The 21,397-nt window shown below is 37.1% G+C and overlaps 2 protein-coding genes across 3 annotated transcripts in view; one reads left to right on the forward strand and one right to left on the reverse strand.

Moving 5' to 3' along the window:
• Positions 1–5,065, forward strand: part of LOC117337222 (low-density lipoprotein receptor-related protein 4-like) — a 64,289-nt gene extending 59,224 nt beyond the window's left edge. For both annotated transcript variants that reach the window (XM_033898092.1, XM_033898091.1), the window contains one exon: positions 33–5,065. In XM_033898092.1, coding sequence (XP_033753983.1) covers positions 33–463 — 431 coding nt within the window. In that variant the 3' untranslated portion in view covers positions 464–5,065. The remainder of the gene's footprint in view (positions 1–32) is intronic.
• LOC117337223 (tonsoku-like protein) overlaps positions 4,754–21,397 on the reverse strand; it is a 31,407-nt gene continuing 14,763 nt past the window's right edge. Inside the window, exons 12-19 of the mRNA XM_033898093.1 lie at positions 19,598–19,754; positions 18,163–18,241; positions 16,976–17,125; positions 14,068–14,225; positions 10,506–10,677; positions 8,931–9,106; positions 7,839–7,912; positions 4,754–5,749 (exon numbers count right to left, since the gene is read on the reverse strand). Coding sequence (XP_033753984.1) covers positions 5,398–5,749; positions 7,839–7,912; positions 8,931–9,106; positions 10,506–10,677; positions 14,068–14,225; positions 16,976–17,125; positions 18,163–18,241; positions 19,598–19,754 — 1,318 coding nt within the window. The 3' untranslated portion in view covers positions 4,754–5,397. The remainder of the gene's footprint in view (positions 5,750–7,838; positions 7,913–8,930; positions 9,107–10,505; positions 10,678–14,067; positions 14,226–16,975; positions 17,126–18,162; positions 18,242–19,597; positions 19,755–21,397) is intronic.

Raw genomic sequence — 21,397 nt, forward strand, 5'->3', positions numbered from 1 at the left:
TTTATAAAATGTGGTATTATTCAATGTTACAGATTTGGCCGCAACTGAATCGACTATTGTCTCCACCGTGGTTGGCGTGCTTGTCGGATTTATTTTCCTTATCATTGTGCTTGTTGCCATACTTCTCGTCGTCAAAAGGCGGAGGTCGAGAGGGCAAGCGATTCCTCGTTCCCATCAAAATCCGGTATTCAATTTAGCTGCGGATGATTACGACAGTATCCCGGCGGACCAGAATGATCCTACCTACACCGGTTTGACAGCGGCTAAGGCTGATCCGATGAATCCGTACGAAGGTTTGGGAAACTGTACCGCTGTGATGTACAACAAAAGCTCTGGTAACGTAGACGAGAAGAAAGACGAACAGAACCCATATAACATGATAGGGGAGACGAACCCTTATGATGACTTGAAATCAATAAATGTTAAACCCGAAAATCCCTATGAAATGCCCAAACCAAAATGATCAACCTGTCCTACCGGGGCGTTACTATACAGGCATCTAGTCTTCATATATATATATATATACATAATTATGTATATATAGTGTAGTGGACACACGACTAGGAATAAATATTACTCATTTCGTCTTCCGCGTATTGCAAAAATCTCGACCTCATTGTCATGGATGAAAGTCTGAAATACAAATTACGGCTTGTTTAATGAGTTTTTGCTTTTAGTTGAAACTTTCAAAATATTGGGAGATGAAACCATGAAAGGCGGATGTATCAGCTGAATGAAACAAGCGTTCCTCTTGTAACAATGGCTATTACGACACTATAACAATCGAATTATCTTTGGCTAATTTCTTGAGCTCTCAAATATAGGGTTAAAATACTGCTTTGTCTTATGAGGTTTGCTTTTATTAGTTTCACGTCGTTTTTTTAAAAACCGCTAAAGTCAGTTTGTCAAAAGGGTCCTAACATCTTGACAAAGATTTTTTGAAAGCACGAAAACACAATGTTCAATCGAGATTGATGTTTAAGATAAACACCTTTCCAAATATATACCAAACCAGCCAATATCATTCCGAACATCAGCTGTATATTGTTCCCTTGTTAAAACATCAGTGGTAGATTGTTCCCTTGTCATAACACCATCAGCTGTAGGTTGTTCCCTTGTCATAACACCATCAGCTGTAGATTGTTCCCTTGTCATAACACCATCAGTTGTAGATTGTTCCCTTGTCATAACACCATCAGCTGTAGATTGTTCCCTTGTCATAACACCATCAGTTGTATATTGTTCCCTTGACATAACACCATCAGCTGTAGATTGTTCCCTTGTCATAACACCATCAGCTGTATATTGTTCCCTTGTCATAACATCATCAGCTGTAGATTGTTCCCTTGTCATAACATCATCAGCTGTAGATTGTTCCCTTGTCATAACATCATCAGCTGTAGATTGTTCCCTTGTCATAACACCATCAGCTGTAGATTGTTCCCTTGTCATAACAACATCAGTTGTATATTGTTCCCTTGTTATAACACCATCAGCTGTAGATTGTTCCCTTGTCATAACACCATCAGCTGTATATTGTTCCCTTGTCATAACACCATCAGCTGTAGATTGTTCCCTTGTCATAACACCATCAGTTGTAGATTGTTCCCTTGTCATAACACCATCAGCTGTATATTGTTCCCTTGTCATAACACCATCAGCTGTAGATTGTTCCCTTGTCATAACACCATCAGCTGTAGATTGTTCCCTTGTCATAACACCATCAGCTGTAGATTGTTCCCTTGTTATATCACCATCAGTTGTAGATTGTTCCCTTGTCATAACACCATCAGCTGTAGATTGTTCCCTTGTCAGAACACCATCAGCTGTAGATTGTTCCCTTGTCATAACACCATCAGCTGTAGATTGTTCCCTTGTCATAACACCATCAGTGGTAGATTGTTCCCTTGTCATAACACCATCAGCTGTAGATTGTTCCCTTGTCATAACACCATCAGTGGTAGATTGTTCCCTTGTCAGAACACCATCAGCTGTATATTGTTCCCTTGTCAGAACACCATCAGCTGTATATTGTTCCCTTGTCATAACACTATCAGCTGTAGATTGTTCCCTTGTCATAACACCATCAGCTGTATATTGTTCCCTTGTCATAACACCATCAGCTGTAGATTGTTCCCTTGTCATAACACCATCAGTTGTAGATTGTTCCCTTGTCATAACACCATCAGCTGTATATTGTTCCCTTGTCATAACACCATCAGCTGTAGATTGTTCCCTTGTCATAACACCATCAGTTGTAGATTGTTCCCTTGTCATAACACCATCAGCTGTAGATTGTTCCCTTGTCATAACACCATCAGTTGTAGATTGTTCCCTTGTCATAACACTATCAGCTGTAGATTGTTCCCTTGTCATAACACCATCAGCTGTATATTGTTCCCTTGTCATAACACCATCAGTTGTATATTGTTCCCTTGTCATAACACCATCAGCTGTATATTGTTCCCTTGTCATAACACTACAGCTGTAGATTGTTCCCTTGTAATAACACCATCAGCTGTAGATTGTTCCCTTGTCATAACACCATCAGCTGTAGATTGTTCCCTTGTCATAACATCAGCTGTAGATTGTTCCCTTGTCATAACACCATCAGCTGTAGATTGTTCCCTTGTCATAACACCATCAGCTGTATATTGTTCCCTTGTCAGAACACCATCAGCTGTATATTGTTTTCTTGTCATAACACCACAGCTGTAGTGATGAATTCCACACAAGTATTCAGAAAGAACCATTTAACAAATGGGTAAAAGATATCATTTATATACTTTTATTGTACAAATATTATACAATTTTGTGTACATTTTAAATATTATACAATGTTGTGTACATTTTAAATATTATACAATGTTGTGTACATTTTAAATTATAAATTTCATTGAATATCGACTAATGAATATGCATTGTATTAGGCTATAATGGCTGTATTATTCTATATTGATTGCTATATCTAAATATTCTACTCACATTTGAGTGAATGATGCTTCTGATATAAAATATCCTGTATACCATTCCAATACCATACTATGATTTAATTCTTGTAAATTTGTTTACCCATTCATACAAGGGAGTACCTATTTCACACCAAGTCATCAAACCATCAGGTATAACAATGAAATGCATTAGACAGATCGCCAAGAACAACAACAAGTGTACATGTAATCCACGATTGCGAAGCTCATCGGCAGTAGCAATTACACTATGCACACACCATACACTAATTTTTTATGTATGTATAAGTACACTCATTTTTTATGTATGTATAAGTATGTCATTTTGAAATTCTACGTCACATAATATCACTCCTAGACCCCTAATAGATGTATAAACCGAATCAGAAGGGTGTGGACGTACAAGCTTTCCAAAATCTTGGTGCCAAAAAAGTTCAGTCCACAAAATAGTAAAATGCGAAGAAATCACATTTTTTTCTGCATGATTTTGCCATAACATCACTCCTAGATCTCTAATGAATGTATTAACCAAATTAGAACGTAGTGAGGTGTATACATTTGGACCTACAAGCTTTCCAAAAACTAACCCCAAAAACTTTAAAGTGGGATGGAACGCCGACGCCGATTCCAGGGGTACAGAATTAGCTCACGGTTCCTACTAACCGGTGAGCTTAAAATAGTTTAAAAGTATCTCTAAAAATCCTAATTCTAAATATCAATGACTCATCGTCTTATCACTAATTATGAAGGTTTACCCTCTTTAAGTTTTAACATTGTGTGTTTAAGGTGATGAAAACCCCTACTCAGCACTTATTAACTGTTAATGTTACATAACACTAATTAACTGTTAATGATCTATAACACTTATTAACTGTTAATGATCTATAACACTTATTAACTGTTAATGATCTATAATACCAATAGTTACTAACAGACAACACTCCATCACACATTAAGTCACTCCATCACACATCATGTCACTCCATCACACGTTCATGTCACCCCTCACACCGACAGTCACTACTTCACAAGTTGGTCATCATATGGAGATGTACCAGAGGGAACAAATTGCATGCCCTGAATTATCAGTGCCTTTATGTAAATTTCATTGTGTTTGAAAGGTGTCGTGCAAGTGTATGATATATAGCACTGTCATGTGTTGAGTTTCAAGACACATCTATTTACATAATTCAAACCAAACCAAAGACAAATTGTGTTAAATATTTTGATTTTGTACAATAATGTTTAATTCGTGTTGTTGGTTTCATTTTTTAAGCCATACTCACACTTAGTAGTATAAAGTTTGTTGTAAATAGACTTACAAATCTTGTATGATATTATTAACATGTATGTATTTAGACATTGGTATGTTTTTTTTCGTGTTGTTGTAGTTATTGGTTAAAGCTTTAAAAACAACAGTCATTCACCCGAATTCTAATATATTCTGGAGACCATATAACTAATAGATTTTATTGACTTTTGGACATGGATAGATTCGAAAAAAAATCTTTGACATTGGTACCTATGTTTTGGGGAATAGAAAATGTAAATTGTTCATGGACACAAGACAACAACAGGCAAAAGGCGATAAGTTTAGGTCACGTCTCACGTGGCCTAAAAAGGATATGATATTGAATGCTTTGTTTAACACACTACTTGTTGGTGTGCTTAATTCAAACAGAAGATTGGCATGAACAGGGTAATATCTATCAATCAAAATCCAGATTAGTGCCAAAGGTGACCTGTCAGACATACAATCATATTTTAAGGATGCCTTTATTGTATACCTTTCAGTTAATTGTACGACTGATTAACAGACCGTAAATTAGCACCTTTTATCTAGGTTCTTTTTGTAAAAGATTTCTACATTACCAGAGGTCTTCATGGATGGGTGATCTTTTTAATGTTATGCAAATTATTAAGTTATGTGGTGTGATTTGTGAACAAAACAAACATGGAGAACAGTTCTGGAGTAGAATAGATTGGAATAACTGTAAATAATAGTTTCTGTCACGATCAGTAGATGTTGTTTCATTTCATTGTTTACTATTACATCACAGCATGTTTATTTATATTAAACTGACAATAATCACAAATTGTTTCTGTCATTTTATCTTCAAACACACAAGTAAACAAATATACAACCAGATGACATCATCCCCTTTCCTCAATAATGCTCCAGACTAAATTTCATCAAAATCCATTCAAGCGTTCAGCACTAGTAGGGATTTAAAGGATTAACCTCAACTTCCCTTACTGGGCCCCATCCCTCCAGCCATCTTGAGAAGAAGATTTTCGAAATTGAATAAGGTATTTCCTGCAATTCGCAAGAAATTATGGTTCACAGATTGTCTTTATCCTACCTCCGCATCACAATTAACAGTGACATACAAGGAATGACACTAGGAAATTGATGGTTTACAATGTCTCACACATCTAAGACCCAAAGTTTAACTGACAAATCGTTGACATCCACTTTACCAATGTCTTTCCACTGCTCCAACCAGATCTGGGCTAAGCTATCAGTGTCGACTTTGTCCAATCCTACACATGTGAAGCCAAGTGTACGGAGGGGATGAGATGTTGCTAGCTTATCCGAGATAGCATCAAGAAAAGGCGTGTCCAAAGGAGACTTCAGACCACATCCCTCTACAATCAATTTGTCCAGTATGGTGCCATTCTGACAGGACTTCTCCAGAATTCGACGAACAACTGAATTGGTTAGCTTGGGATTCCCAGAGAGTTGCAAACTCTTCAGGCAATTACCAGATTCCAGTATTCTGTGCCAAAAAATAGGTTAAATAAATTTAACAAATTCATTATACAAATTCCATTATCACCAATTTTAGTTGAGAAGCAACAGTTGATGGATTTTTGATGCTATCTGTATACACAGTTCGCTAAACCATAACATCAGATTTCATTGTGTAAGTTTGTAATATCACCCAGAAATATATCATACTAGGATACTTCATAATAAATCCCCTTTATCAACAAAAGTACCACAGGGATGAACAATATACCCCTATCAATTGCCATCAATTTTGCAGGTTAAAAAAAAATGTGCAATTTTCATTTTAAACAAAAGGATTAAATTTCCAAGGCATTAAAATTTTCCTATATATAATTATCATTAATCAGTGAACACTTGGTCTAGTTTCGAATGTTTAAAGAACAAGGGGCGTTTTCATTTTTGCGGTCCAAACGGTTAGGCTACTTGGACCAATGTTGTTCGTTTATGAAATAAAGACGGACATGCTGATTTTTTTTATTGTTTTCAGATGAGCCTTGACAAAGACTCCCAAGGCCTGTATTAACATTTGCAGGTCCGTCAGGAATATATGTTTGAAATATTACATTTAAAACTGACGAACCGGTTTCTCCGCATAAACGAACAGGCCATTGGTGTCTGCATCTGGTTGGTATTTATAAACAAGGATGGATAGTATTGCAACAGCAATACAAAGTCCCCTGCCTGAGCTAGGACTGCACCTATTTATTTCCCATTTTTATAGCTACACGTTATAATGATCATGTATACCAAGTTTCGTTAAGATCGGAGTAGTAGGCTATCTTAGAGCTGTTTAAAAACCGACAGTCTGATTGGTTCACAACTTAAGCAAGTATTGTTTACAGAGCTGTCAACCAATCAGATTGCCCATTGCGAAAATGCTCTAAAACATAATGCCTAAGTTCACAATCAATTCGTCATTGGCTATCACGACCACTTTCGGCCCATTTTCTCATCTTTAGATCATTGTCACATGACAAAAGTTTTAACCAAAGGTATGTTACAAAAGTTTGTGTGTATTTCGTATTTTAGTCAGATTGAACTTAAATTCAAAGCGAATCAAAGCTCACCCCTAACTTCCAACTTTTCAAGTATTATACCTTTTTGATATAGTAGTAGGGGTTAATATTTGTTTCTATAAATACTAACCAGTATGGTTGAACGATATTTAATCATTAATCATGAATATAAAACTTATTATGTATAACAAAGTTTTTTTTGTAATACCTTATAATCAATCACACCATATGTAGCTTAATATGTTCGGAACAATTTAATTGTCGAAATAGAACTTTGGATGGTTGGAGTCAACCTAGTCAGCTGATGACGGTACTATATTTCAAGAATAATATATATATTTACTCTTGTCTTATTTCAAGGATCACATTTTCTCAAACACATCAACGACCCAGGAAATATCATCTCCTTGAAAATGATGTACCCTCCAACTCATTAAACACAACTTCATGATTATAAAGCCCCTGACGCTTCAAAGAAATTGGTAGAAAACTAGGTGGAGATCTACAGACAAGATTCAAATGCTAGAAATAAAGAAGAGGCAATCAGATTTGTAAAAATAGTCCAATCAAAATGCCTCTCAGGGAAACAAAACTTAATTTTCAAAGTACATGTAATTGGATGAAAAATGTAAGATGAAATATCCGATCCAAAAAAAATAAAAAAATAAAATCAAAAACTGAAATAAACAAGAGGCCCAATGGGCCTGTATTGATCACTGGATTCTACAGCAACTTTGAAGTTGATCTATAGTACCTTCCCATCAACTTCTTTCAGTCTAAAGTGTCCATTTGATTTTGAGAAGAAAATCAACATTTCTGATTTTCCCTTGTTAACTGAACTGACAACAAAATGGTAGTGAGGGTGTATCGATATATTGCATTGACCTTGCCATATTACAATATACTGACTTTTTAATAATATTGCCCACCCCTATCACTCTGGCAATGCGGGTTCGAGATAGAGAGGTTTTACTGTATAATCTTTGCTGTATTAGGTCAAAATTATTTCAGTTGATCTGGACAAACTTTTAATGTGGTGTAAAATTCTAAATACATTACCTAACAATGAAGTCCAAATCTTCAGCGCAGATATGAGAACTTGAAATATCCAACTCTTCCAGGGCACAATTCTCCTAAAAAAGCAAACAAGTATTACACGTAACTGTATGTCACCCTGTCCTGCTTTGTCAGTATGGTAAGTTTTAAACAAACTCAAAATTCAATCAAATATTGATATCTTTTTCAAAACAACACACTTTGATAATATTGAAGCAGCCAATATATTTCAGAATTATTCCAATTTGACTACCAACTAATAAATAACTAATTAATAAGTCAACTGGAAAAGCAAGAAAGATTACATATATTTATCAATTTCTCAATTTAATGCCAATACTTCATGCGTGCTAGTTTTCCACCCAGGATAAGATAAATATCTTTGCCTGACTGGAATTTTTGAACATCATAATTCAGCAGCATAGAAATGTTCATCTCCATTGTTCAATGTAGTACTGTGTGGTTTTGTTATTACACAATACAGTTCTGGAGGCAGCAGTATCTTACCTGTGGGGGTAGTACTACTGTAAAGAGAGAGGCAGCAGTATCTTACCTGTGGGGGTAGTACTACTGTAAAGAGAGTGTATGTATGTACTGTTTGTTATCTTACCTGTGGGGGTAGTACTACTGTAAAGAGAGAGGCAGCAGTATCTTACCTGTGGGGGTAGTACTACTGTAAAGAGAGTGTATGTATGTACTGTTTGTTATCTTACCTGTGGGGGTAGTACTACTGTAAAGAGAGAGGCAGCAGTATCTTACCTGTGGGGGTAGTACTACTGTAAAGAGAGAGGCAGCAGTATCTTACCTGTGGGGGTAGTACTACTGTAAAGAGAGTGTATGTATGTACTGTTTGTTATCTTACCTGTGGGGGTTGTACTACTGTAAAGAGAGAGGCAGCAGTATCTTACCTGTGGGGGTAGTACTACTGTAAAGAGAGAGGCAGCAGTATCTTACCTGTGGGGGTAGTACTACTGTAAAGAGAGTGTATGTATGTACTGTTTGTTATCTTACCTGTGGGGGTAGTACTACTGTAAAGAGAGTGTATGTATGTACTGTTTGTTATTCACACAACATATTTCTTAAGCAATATCTTACCTGTGACAGGTAGTTCTGCAGGTGCAGTAGAAGATGTGTAGATGCGCTAGTAGTGGCCATGTTTCCTGCAACAGTGAGCTGGGTAAGTCTGGTCGCATTGAGACTCATCAGCAGCAGTTCTATACCCAGGGCTCCAAACTTGTTATAGGAAACATCTAGGCACTGCAGGTCACATTCTACATATAAAAGACATCAGATATGTTAAAAAATCATTGGTAGTCATGTAATTCTCAGTGTACAGTGGAATCTGCATATTTACACATACTTTTTTCTAGGTGAAAATGTTCAAACAATCGAAGCAGTGGTTTCCCTTGGTTGTGGTTTTTAGGAGTCCAATTAAAAACTCGCAGATTTGACATTCGAGTCTCTCTTATATGGTATTAGCTATGTATCGTTTTCAAAATTGTTTTTCCACTTTCCAAAGGCCCAATACATATTTTTTTTCATGTGCAAAATATACGGATAGAAGGGTTTTTTTCCAGCATTTTCAGCCCCCAAAAATACCTGTGCAAATTATACTGAATCGCAAACTACATGGGTTTTTACAGTACTCGTCTAAATCATCAATTCATTCTTCCAAATTCTAGTAGATTAAGTATTTTTTTCTGCCATTCACTTCTAAATCAGGTCAATGGTTTTAAGTTAAGTGTGTGCAGTAACTCGATTATCTGGTGAGTGAAATTTCTCAGAACAACACACTACACACCTTTGAATTTTCAGGTTATTAAACTTATTATTACATGTGTTGTGAAAGATGACCGAATACCATAAATATACTGGTATAATACGCCAGCAATTGGCAAGAGTAGTCTATGGGTACGTAAATACAGTGAAACCTGTCTAATCCGACACCTGACTTTTCCGACATCCTGTCAAATCCGACACTGTACCGTATTACCATGATGCTAAGTGTAGTCAACAAGAAATACCTGACTTTTCCGACACCCTGTCTAATCCGATCAAAACTGTCACTCCCATGGCACATGGTGTCGGATGAGACAGGTTTCACTGTACATCTATACTAGCTTGACCAGGTATAGACTACACCAATTGTAGTCACGCATGGCTGAACATCACCTTTGGGATGAGTCATAATCATCTCGCTTAGAGAAGTCAGCTCGTCATGTACATTCACAACACTCCTCCCTGTTTTAATATTAGAATGTGCTAGCAAAAACATACAAATGAACCTGAGCTTGAACAGCCAGCTTAATCCCCTGACCTCATGGCAGGATAACATGAGGAACAATGATCTATCTTCAGCAGAACAGACATTTGACCCAGAGTCTTCGGACAGGACTCTGCTCACTAAAAGCATGGTTGACCCAATTAAGCAATGATATGCAAATAATTGGATACCACCGTAATATCCTTTATAACTCAAAGAGTATTCATATATTTGCTATGAATTAATTGTACAGTTTTTCAGAAATATTCTGGTTGATTGATTAGTAATTCAAAAGATTGGACAAAAGTTTGTCAAAATATATTTTTCAAAGTTCACTTAATATTTCAAAATATCTCACAACAAACAATTAAAGACTGATATCAAGTTATCATTGTTTCTTTACATACTCTGAAGGGCTGTTGCCAAGGTGATCCGATGCTGCTGGAAAAATTTGGCAGTGAGGTCACAAGAGGAAAGGTAAAGGTTGGTGATGTTGGGTAGATGTGCTACAATAGTGGCTAGAGACTGACAGCTTGTATCCCCCAAGGAATTGTGGCTCAGGTCCAGGACGTTCAGATTCTGAAGGAATAAATGTGGCAATACAACTCAAATATTTGCGACAGTGAGACTAGACATTGATCATGGTGTGATTATTCTAAACTGACAAGAACAAAAGCAAAGTAAGCAGGAACTCACATTTATTACGTTTTTACCAGTGAAATATCGCAAAATTATTCATACTATAAAAGTTATATTTTTCACTTAGTAAACTGCTTGCAAATGACAATGGGGGAAATTAAGATTTAGAATCAAGATCAATGAATCTGGGAGAGATTGAGCTGCCTTGGTATATTTTTTTATAAAATGTCATACACAGATTATTTACCAGTATCTACAATAATACCAAATATATTTCACTCGTATGGCTAATATTTTGAAATATCTTTGGTTTTACTGAAGACACTAACATATCCTATATATAAATATCAATCTAATTAAAATTAGAATTATAATTTCCCTTCCTCTACGATACTCTTTGCTACACTGCAATAGAATATCTTACAGTTCTTTGCAGGTCATCTCAACATGACCTTAGAGCTTCAAATATAAACCAATGAAAACTGGTCAATGATGTCAATAATCAACCAATGATGAAGAGTCTTATACAAACCTTTGGTGGCATCTTATTAGTATTTACCACTCACATTAGTGCTTCATTTATAATACGAAAAAATTTCGCAAACATTATTGGTGTTCTGTCTGTATGGCCATGGTAATAAAAAAAGTTGCTCATCCTCACGAAGTTACAATGAAAGAAGAACAGAAAACAATTAAACAATGTCTCGTTACCAGGATGGATTTTATAGCAATGTTCCCAACTGGATTTGGAAACTTGCTACCATACGTGTAATTCCCTTTTTTTCACAACGCTGTTGCCTAAACTGTCTATCTCTTGTACTGTAAAGGAAAAACAACACAGGCAGCACACAGTTAAAATATAAATCCGTTGAGGTGTTCTCTCTGCTGCCAGATAGGGCAAAGCCATATTGTGTATTGTTTCTATTGACCATCGCAATACCTCAGGAATGTTACAGAAGTGTTTATATTTTAAAAAGAATTAAATCACACCGACAATTCCATAAGAAGTGCACTGATTGACTTTTTTGGGCGCAGAAATTACAAGTATTATTTATTTTTTTTAGATTGCAAATAAATATATACAATGTACCAATGCCCTAAAAAAAAAAAAAAAGATTTGTTCAAGGGTTCATGAGATATCTTGTGCACCATCTTTTTGGAAGTGGTGAAGTGCAGCGTTTGACATTTAACTGTGACTTATGGGGCCGCGGTGGCCGAGTGGTTAAGGTGTCCCCACACTTTATCACTAGCCCTCCACCTCTGGGTTTCGAGTTCGAAATCTACGTGGGGCAGTTGCCAGGTACTGACTGTAGGCCGGTTGTTTTTCTCCGGGTACTCCGGCTTTCCTCCACCTCCAAAACCTGGCATGTCCTTAAATGACCCTGGCTGTTAATAGGACGTTAAACAAAAACAAACCAACCCTGACTTATGACCGAAAGAATTTACTTAGGTTTAGAATATCATGCATGTTATGAACTTAATCTGTCCATCGGTTCAGGAAATATCTTGTACAAAAGCATGTAACTGAAACCAGGATTTTTCATGAGGGGGCTATATATAGTGTTTTCTCACATACTTCACAGGGTTATCCGGCGGTTGCTAGGGAAAAGATAAAACTATCGCACACGGGGTAAAGACAGACGGCATACGCTATATGACGCTGCTCACAATAATGTCATGTCATTTTACTTTGAGTAACAAAGTCGTAATTGATGACGTCATCAATTTTGATGCACATTACATGGAGCATTTAAGATTGCATGATTAAAAACTTTCATAAGACCGAGGTTATTCAGTTGAGATCAGTATTTTCCTGATAAGACTCAGATTTTCTCAGTGGGACCTGTGTATCCCCAGTGTGACACATTACCTGTAGGATAGGTCCAGTAGTCCCTGTCAGTGTATCCCCAGTGTGACACGTTACCTGTAGGATAGGTCCAGTAGTGCCCTGTCAGTGTATCCCCAGTGTGACACGTTACCTGTAGGATAGGTCCAGTAGTCCCTGTCAGTGTATCCCCAGTGTGACATGTTACCTGTAGGATAGGTCCAGTAGTCCCTGTCAGTGTATCCCCAGTGTGACACGTTACCTGTAGGATAGGTCCAGTAGTCCCTGTCAGTGTATCCCCAGTGTGACACGTTACCTGTAGGATAGGTCCAGTAGTCCCTGTCAGTGTATCCCCAGTGTGACACGTTACCTGTAGGATAGGTCCAGTAGTCCCTGTCAGTGTATCCCCAGTGTGACATGTTACCTGTAGGATAGGTCCAGTAGTCCCTGTCAGTGTATCCCCAGTGTGACACATTACCTGTAGGATAGGTCCAGTAGTCCCTGTCAGTGTATCCCCAGTGTGACATGTTACCTGTAGGATAGGTCCAGTAGTCCCTGTCAGTGTATCCCCAGTGTGACACATTACCTGTAGGATAGGTCCAGTAGTCCCTGTCAGTGTATCCCCAGTGTGACATGTTACCTGTAGGATAGGTCCAGTAGTCCCTGTCAGTGTATCCCCAGTGTGACACATTACCTGTAGGATAGGTCCAGTAGTCCCTGTCAGTGTATCCCCAGTGTGACACGTTACCTGTAGGATAGGTCCAGTAGTCCCTGTCAGTGTATCCCCAGTGTGACATGTTACCTGTAGGATAGGTCCAGTAGTCCCTGTCAGTGTATCCCCAGTGTGACATGTTACCTGTAGGATAGGTCCAGTAGTCCCTGTCAGTGTATCCCCAGTGTGACATGTTACCTGTAGGATAGGTCCAGTAGTCCCTGTCAGTGTATCCCCAGTGTGACACGTTACCTGTAGGATAGGTCCAGTAGTCCCTGTCAGTGTATCCCCAGTGTGACACGTTACCTGTAGGATAGGTCCAGTAGTCCCTGTCAGTGTATCCCCAGTGTGACACGTTACCTGTAGGATAGGTCCAGTAGTCCCTGTCAGTGTATCCCCAGTGTGACACATTACCTGTAGGATAGGTCCAGTAGTCCCTGTCAGTGTATCCCCAGTGTGACATGTTACCTGTAGGATAGGTCCAGTAGTCCCTGTCAGTGTATCCCCAGTGTGACACGTTACCTGTAGGATAGGTCCAGTAGTCCCTGTCAGTGTATCCCCAGTGTGACATATTACCTGTAGGATAGGTCCAGTAGTCCCTGTCAGTGTATCCCCAGTGTGACACTATTACCTGTAGGATAGGTCCAGTAGTCCCTGTCAGTGTATCCCCAGTGTGACACATTACCTGTAGGATAGGTCCAGTAGTCCCTGTCAGTGTATCCCCAGTGTGACATGTTACCTGTAGGATAGGTCCAGTAGTCCCTGTCAGTGTATCCCCAGTGTGACACATTACCTGTAGGATAGGTCCAGTAGTCCCTGTCAGTGTATCTCCCAGATGTTTGATGCCTACACTAGTGATTCTGTTTCCAGCCAGACAAAGAGAGGTAAGATTGGGAAGTGAAGCCAGCACACTCAAAAGTCCCTCCAACCCAGCATCTCCAACACGGTTACCTGGAACCACAAGATCATGTTATACTGACAGAATCCCACACGGTTGCCTGGAACCACAAGATCATATTATTCTGACAGAATCCCACACGGTTACCTGGAACCACAAGATAATATTTTACTGACAGAATCCCACACGGTTGCCTGGAACCACAAGATAATATCATACTGACAGAATCCCACACGGTTGCCTGGAACCACAAGATCATATTATTCTGACAGAATCCCACACGGTTACCTGGAACCACAAGATAATATTTTACTGACAGAATCCCACACGGTTGCCTGGAACCACAAGATAATATTATACTGACAGAATCCCACACGGTTGCCTGGAACCACAAGATCATATTATTCTGACAGAATCCCACACGGTTACCTGGAACCACAAGATAATATTTTACTGACAGAATCCCACACGGTTGCCTGGAACCACAAGATAATGTTACACTGACAGAATCCCACAAGGTTACCTGGAACCACAAGATCATATTATACTGACAGAATCCCACACGTTACCTGGAACCACAAGATAATATTATACTGACAAAGATAACGCCTAATAAGCACCCCAATTGATAACAAAACAAATATGGATAAATTAAATCACTTCATCATCATCATTTCATTACTACAACATTATATCATCGTTGCATCACTTAACATCACTACATAGTCAGCATTTCATGACTCTTTCACTACATATCACAACCTCATCATTACTGTCAGTCACTATCATCATGGTCATACAAAATATATAACAATGCCAATACCCCATTCTAACATCAATTATCATCATAACATTGATTCATTGTTTCAACACACATTGTAATCACTGCCATCATGACATTTCAACAAAACTTATCATTGATATCCGACATTAAAAATACACATGCACACCTATAAATACACACCTGCCTCTACACTTACAACTTTACAACATGACAAAATACCATAACTAAAAGCTAGCACATGATGGCTTTGCCAGAGGCTGGTGATCTGAAAATTTGTGTATATCATCATTAAATATGTATATATACAGTAAAACTTAGTTAACTCAAACTCGGATAACTCGAAGACCCCATTTAACTCGAAGTATTACTCTTGTCCCGGCCAAAATCCTTCCTGTTCTTAGTAATAAAACTCAGATAATTCAAACTCGGATAATTTAAAAAACTTGGTTATCCCGAAGTAAAATGTTGGTCCCGATATTACAAAACCAATGTAAAATGTACTGGTTATCCCGAAGTTGAATTCATTATTTTCATTTTTAAACAAAGGGATTTTTTAAAAGATATATATATACATGTACAGTGAAACTTCGTTAACTCGAAGTCGACGGGACCACAAGAAATCCTTGAGTTATCCAAGAGTTAGAATTAAGCGTTTTGTCATTTTTGGTGTTCATAATCATATGTCAATATATTTGGACATTTTCACTAAACTGCTGCACTAAAGGAGCACAATGTCATGCAATTTATATAAATTATATTATCTATAGGTCTTGGGATCTAACTGCCAAAAAAAATCATTTGACATACCTATAAGATAGAGATCCTGGTGCTGTACTAAGACATACCTATAAGATAGAGATCCTGGTGCTGTACTAAGACATACCTATAAGATAGAGGTCCTGGTGTTGTACTAAGACATATCTATAAGATAGAGATCCCGGTGCTGTACTAAGACATATCTATAAGATAGAGATCCTAGGCTGTACTAAGACATATCTACAAGATAGATATCTCGGTGTTGTACTAAGACATATGTATAAGATAGAGATCCTAGGCTGTACTAAGACATATCTATAAGATAGAGATCCTGGTGTTGTACTAAGACATATCTATAAGATAGAGACCCTGGTGTTGTACTAAGACATACCTATAAGATAGAGTTCCTGGTGCTGTACTAAGACATATCTACAAGATAGAGATCCTGGTGTTGTACTAAGACATATGTATAAGATAGAGTTCCTGGTGTTGTACTAAGACATATCTATAAGATAGAGATCCTGGTGTTGTACTAAGACATATCTATAAGATAGAGACCCTGGTGTTGTACTAAGACATACCTATAAGATAGAGTTCCTGGTGCTGTACTAAGACATATCTACAAGATAGAGATCCTGGTGTTGTACTAAGACATATGTATAAGATAGAGTTCCTGGTGTTGTACTAAGACATATCTATAAGATAGAGATCCTGGTGTTGTACTAAGACATATCTATAAGATAGAGATCCTGGTGTTGTACTAAGACATATCTATAAGATAGAGACCCTGGTGTTGTACTAAGACATATCTATAAGATAGAGATCCTGGTGTTGTACTAAGACATATCTATAAGATAGAGATCCTGGTGTTGTACTAAGACATATCTATAAGATAGAGATCCTAGGCTGTACTAAGACATATCTATAAGATAGAGATCCTGGTGTTGTACTAAGACATATCTATAAGATAGAGATCCTGGTGCTGTACTAAGACATACCTATAAGATAGAGACCCTGGTGTTGTACTAAGACATATCTATAAGATAGAGATCCTGGTGTTGTACTAAGACATATCTATAAGATAGAGATCCTGGTGTTGTACTAAGACATATCTATAAGATAGAGACCCTGGTGTTGTACTAAGACATATCTATAAGATAGAGATCCTGGTGTTGTACTAAGACATATCTATAAGATAGAGATCCTGGTGCTGTACTAAGACATATGTATAAGATTTAGATATTTGTGCTATTTAAGACATACCTGTAAGATTGAGATCTTTGAGGTTAGACTGACATTGAATAGCTCTGAACACTGGGAGGACTTGGGCTGGACTCAGAGCCAAATTCTGTAGTTCTAGATTACCCCCTGTATCACAGGCTTGTAGGATGGTCCTCACATTTCTGTAACTCACTGGAACATGACAATCAATGTATCACTGCTTCCTACAGATCAAGGAGCTCATGTTAAATTATCTGTTTATTACTCTGTTATAGCAAAAACTCTGAATGAATTCTACAATAACATGGTGAAATGAAAATTACCCTTGATACAGCGGAGCTCAGTTTTCTACATATGTAGAAAGTAACCTTGTGACCTCTGTATGAATTCTGCGATAACATTGTGAAATGAAAATTATCGTGATATAGTGGAAACAAGTTTTATACATATGTAGATATTGACCTTATGACCTCAATATGAATGGAGCTACCAAAGGTATTGGAAATGTGATACGTTTCATATAATTGCTTGATAATTACAACAATTACTGTCTACTACTTTGCAGGAGGCATAATGACTGTAACGTATTAAATTGGGTAATTGTTTCTGATCGTTGGAACATGTAATTGATATTTGTCTTCGCAAGGCATAACATTAATATTTAGATAGTTTTATATCTAAAAGTTGACAAATTTTAGATTGAGTAAATCAAATTTTTATTTTTTTGAGTGAAGTCAAAATGAAATTTTAGATCAAAATAAAAGGAAAACAAGAGCTCCACAAGTGGGAGCAGTATACGCCCATCACAAGAAAAGCTACCACAGGAAAATATGGCTTCGTTAACGGGCGTATGAAAACTCCTTATATATGTTGAACATAACTGCTTCTTGTTGTAGTGAATAGAATCTTAGAGGAATTGAATAAGAAATAATGCACATTTTTGGCAATAATAGGGGCATAACTTTGGTAAAATTCCATAAAATTCTTGAGCTATTTTGCCATAGAATATTTGTAGCAAGTTTAATAAAATCCGTTGATAAATAAAGGCCAGAGAGAACTTACAAGGAAAAGTTAACGGACAGACAGAGCAGGGTATATGATAACACGACCTGTTGTTGACAAGCATATAAAAAAGCTATATGGTATTCTCTCCATGCCAACGTCAGTTGAAAGTGAATACATGTGTTACATTTCACAGATATTAATAGTAAATGCATTGATAAGCTTACCAGCCTGAAGTGTTCTGCATGCCTGGTCATACCGCTGGGATAAGGGGGGCATATCCCAATTATCAACTCTCCCTTGGACCTGTTGATAACAAACAAACAAGAGTATAATTAAAACTTTTTGATGTTCCAGAAACATTGTGAGACAATATAATGATCTATAAAAGACAAGAGTTGTGGTTCCTGTCTATAAATGTACAAATGTATGATAATGCTTCCTCATGATGGTTTTTACTCAGATTTTACTTTCTGATTTGCAGCGAATTTAAATGACTTAATACAGACTAGCAATTGTAATGACTACATTTTATTCCCTAGATAAGTTGCATCACATTACATAATATGGCGACATTACAATAGTTTGTGCCAATACATGCACAGTCAAACATTATTATCTCTATCTCTGATAACTTGAAGACTATGCTGGTCTCGAAGTAAAAATTCAGTTCTGACAGTAAGAATAATATAGCAAATATACTCGGTTACCGTGAATACTCCAGATATTGCAATGTTTTTCATGACCCCAATGACTGAGATCACGAGGTTCAATTGAACTTGGGATTATTCTCACAGCTTAACTCCATGTCATAAAAGTGAAATATGATGAGAACTAGCTTTTCCATAGAGTATTTAAGATATGCCAGGAACCACCTTTCCCATAGAGTACATACAGTAAAACTCACTTGTGTCGAACACGGTTGAATCGAATACATCGGATGAGTCGAACATTTCGTTCGGTCCCGATTTATTCCCTTCTTTATCTTAGTAAATTAAGCATGGATGATTTGAAGACAGTTGAATCGAATACTGCAGTTGTGTCGAATATATTTTGTGGTCCCTCCCTTCTAAACTATACCAAAATTTCCATTTTTGTGTCGAACATCGAGGCGTCATGCTGTCTCAGGTAAAATTTGCTGACCTCGCCTGATTGACCGAGTGTGACCGATCAGCTGTAATGGTGTTACCAGAGCCTATTGTTAGTTTCCGGCTGTCGGTCGCACATCATCCCATTGTTTATACAGGTGCACAGGTGAAGTAAAACGTTCAGGTATACATAACTAAGAATAGTCTACAAAGCAATATGTGTTCTGTTTTCTGTTTTGATACACATGGCCGCCGAAAACTTAAGGAAAAAGTAAATGATAAATTACAATTCTTCCATCAAAAAATGCTAAGAAAAAATACCTGTCTGTCATTGATTTACTTATATATGCCTAAATTCTGAATATGACGGTGCAATAGTAACAATGATATGCAGGATGATTTTACTCTGTTCAAAAGATCGTGGCAATGCATAATTATGCAGCCGATAAACACTGACACCGGCCTTCACCTTCGATACAAAATCAGCACGCGTACTGTCGATTCAACCGTGTTCGACACAAGTGAGTTTTACTGTATGTATTAAACAGTAATCAAGACAAATGCATCTTATTACCTCCTCATCTGCTGACAGGACAAGACTGATGGGGTCATCAGGAGCGAGGAAAGCTCCGTCCTTTGTTGTGAGAGTGAGAAAGGGACGTAGACCACAAAGACTGTAATATCTCTGGGACGACTCCTGAGCTAACCATCCAATAGACTTTCCTTCCCCACTGTAAAACAAAGAGTCAGCAATGAAGGAAAGCCATACAACATTTCTATACATTAATACAGGTATCACTGTTTTAACTCTTTTCATACTCATTTATGGTTTAACTCTTTCCATACTCATTCATGGTATAACTTTTTCCATACTCATTCAAATTTCATGGACCAGAAGCAGCAGCTGGGTTGATCATTTGCACACAATGCTTTTCCAAGCACATGACTGTTACTGCTGCTTCGATAAAATGACGATTTACGACTATATAAAATGACGATTTACGACTATATAAAATGACGATTTACGACTATATGAATCTTAAATCGGTATGTTGTCATATCATTGCTGCCAGCCGTTATAAGAATGAGTATAAACTTCTTTACTGAATATCTACATGGTAATATGGTAAATCTATTTGTTAGAATGACAGGAAGTAAGACTGTTGATCTACTCACCATGTCACTTGTGTGTAGGTTATCACTCATTTGTAACATCATTTTTCGCTGCTTGCACAAATTACATATACTCTTGTTTCATTTTGTATACACAAACTAGAACACTGACACGTCAGAAAGGGCCCCGCTATGTGTCTGACCCTTCAGGGTAAATGTAATAATTATTGTCAGTGTTTTTCCTGCCTATATAACTGGGTGCGCCAAACGACCCCATTCTCAATGCATTTTAGCCTGATTTTTTCCCAAAATCAACTCGAAAATTCCAAATAACATTTGTATGACGACTTTTCACAATCAATGAAAAAATTCCCAGTTTCGTTTTTAGGAATACACTGTGCACTGTAAAATTGGTTAGCATAGAAAATTCAATGTGTGTGTTTGGGTGTAATTTACAGTTTGCGCTCAAATTTTCCCAATTTGGCATATTGAAGTTTTCCCAAAATACCCAGGAAAAACACTGATTGTAATATATTGACATGAAACTATTAGATATATGTTTTTGATTAACCTTTGCTATTGTTTCATTAATGTTAGCATTAATAGGGCCACTGACAATACTGCTTATTATTATTGTATGGAAAAGCTAGCTAAAAGAATTCTACAAGCATTACACTTTTCAAATTTGTTTCAAATCTAATATCAAGGAGCACACAAACTGATATAAACTCAATGCAGTTATTCTAATAAGGTAAACTTGAGAGGGTTTTCTGAAAAACAAAACATACCAAATGTGAAGAAAAGGGGAGAAAAAAAGGATTTTTTAAAATATTTTAATACTGTCCTTTTTTTGTCATTTGAGGTATAAGAAATCCAAACCAGTACTTTTTTCACCTTTTTTTGTTTTAAAACTTTTTATATTTAGACCCAATCAACTTCAAAATTTGGTCGCTTGACACCAACTTACCTTCATAATGTCATAACAAAATCTTTAATACCATTTAAAAAATGTCAATCCGACCTTAACATATGACCCATTGACTTTGAACTTTGGTCAGTTGATACCTTGTTTGATTGTGACCAACTTAAGATTTACCATTTAAAAAATGTCAATCCGACCTTAACATATGACCCATTGACTTTGAACTTTGGTCACTTGATATCTTGTTTGATTGTGACCAACTTTGCATAAGTCATAAATTATGCTAATGGAAGACTGTAATAGTATTGTATATGTATGTGTGTATTGTGGTTTTATGTC

The sequence above is a fragment of the Pecten maximus genome, chromosome 11 (assembly GCF_902652985.1).
Source record: "Pecten maximus chromosome 11, xPecMax1.1, whole genome shotgun sequence".
Classification (NCBI taxonomy): Eukaryota; Metazoa; Mollusca; class Bivalvia; order Pectinida; family Pectinidae; genus Pecten; species Pecten maximus.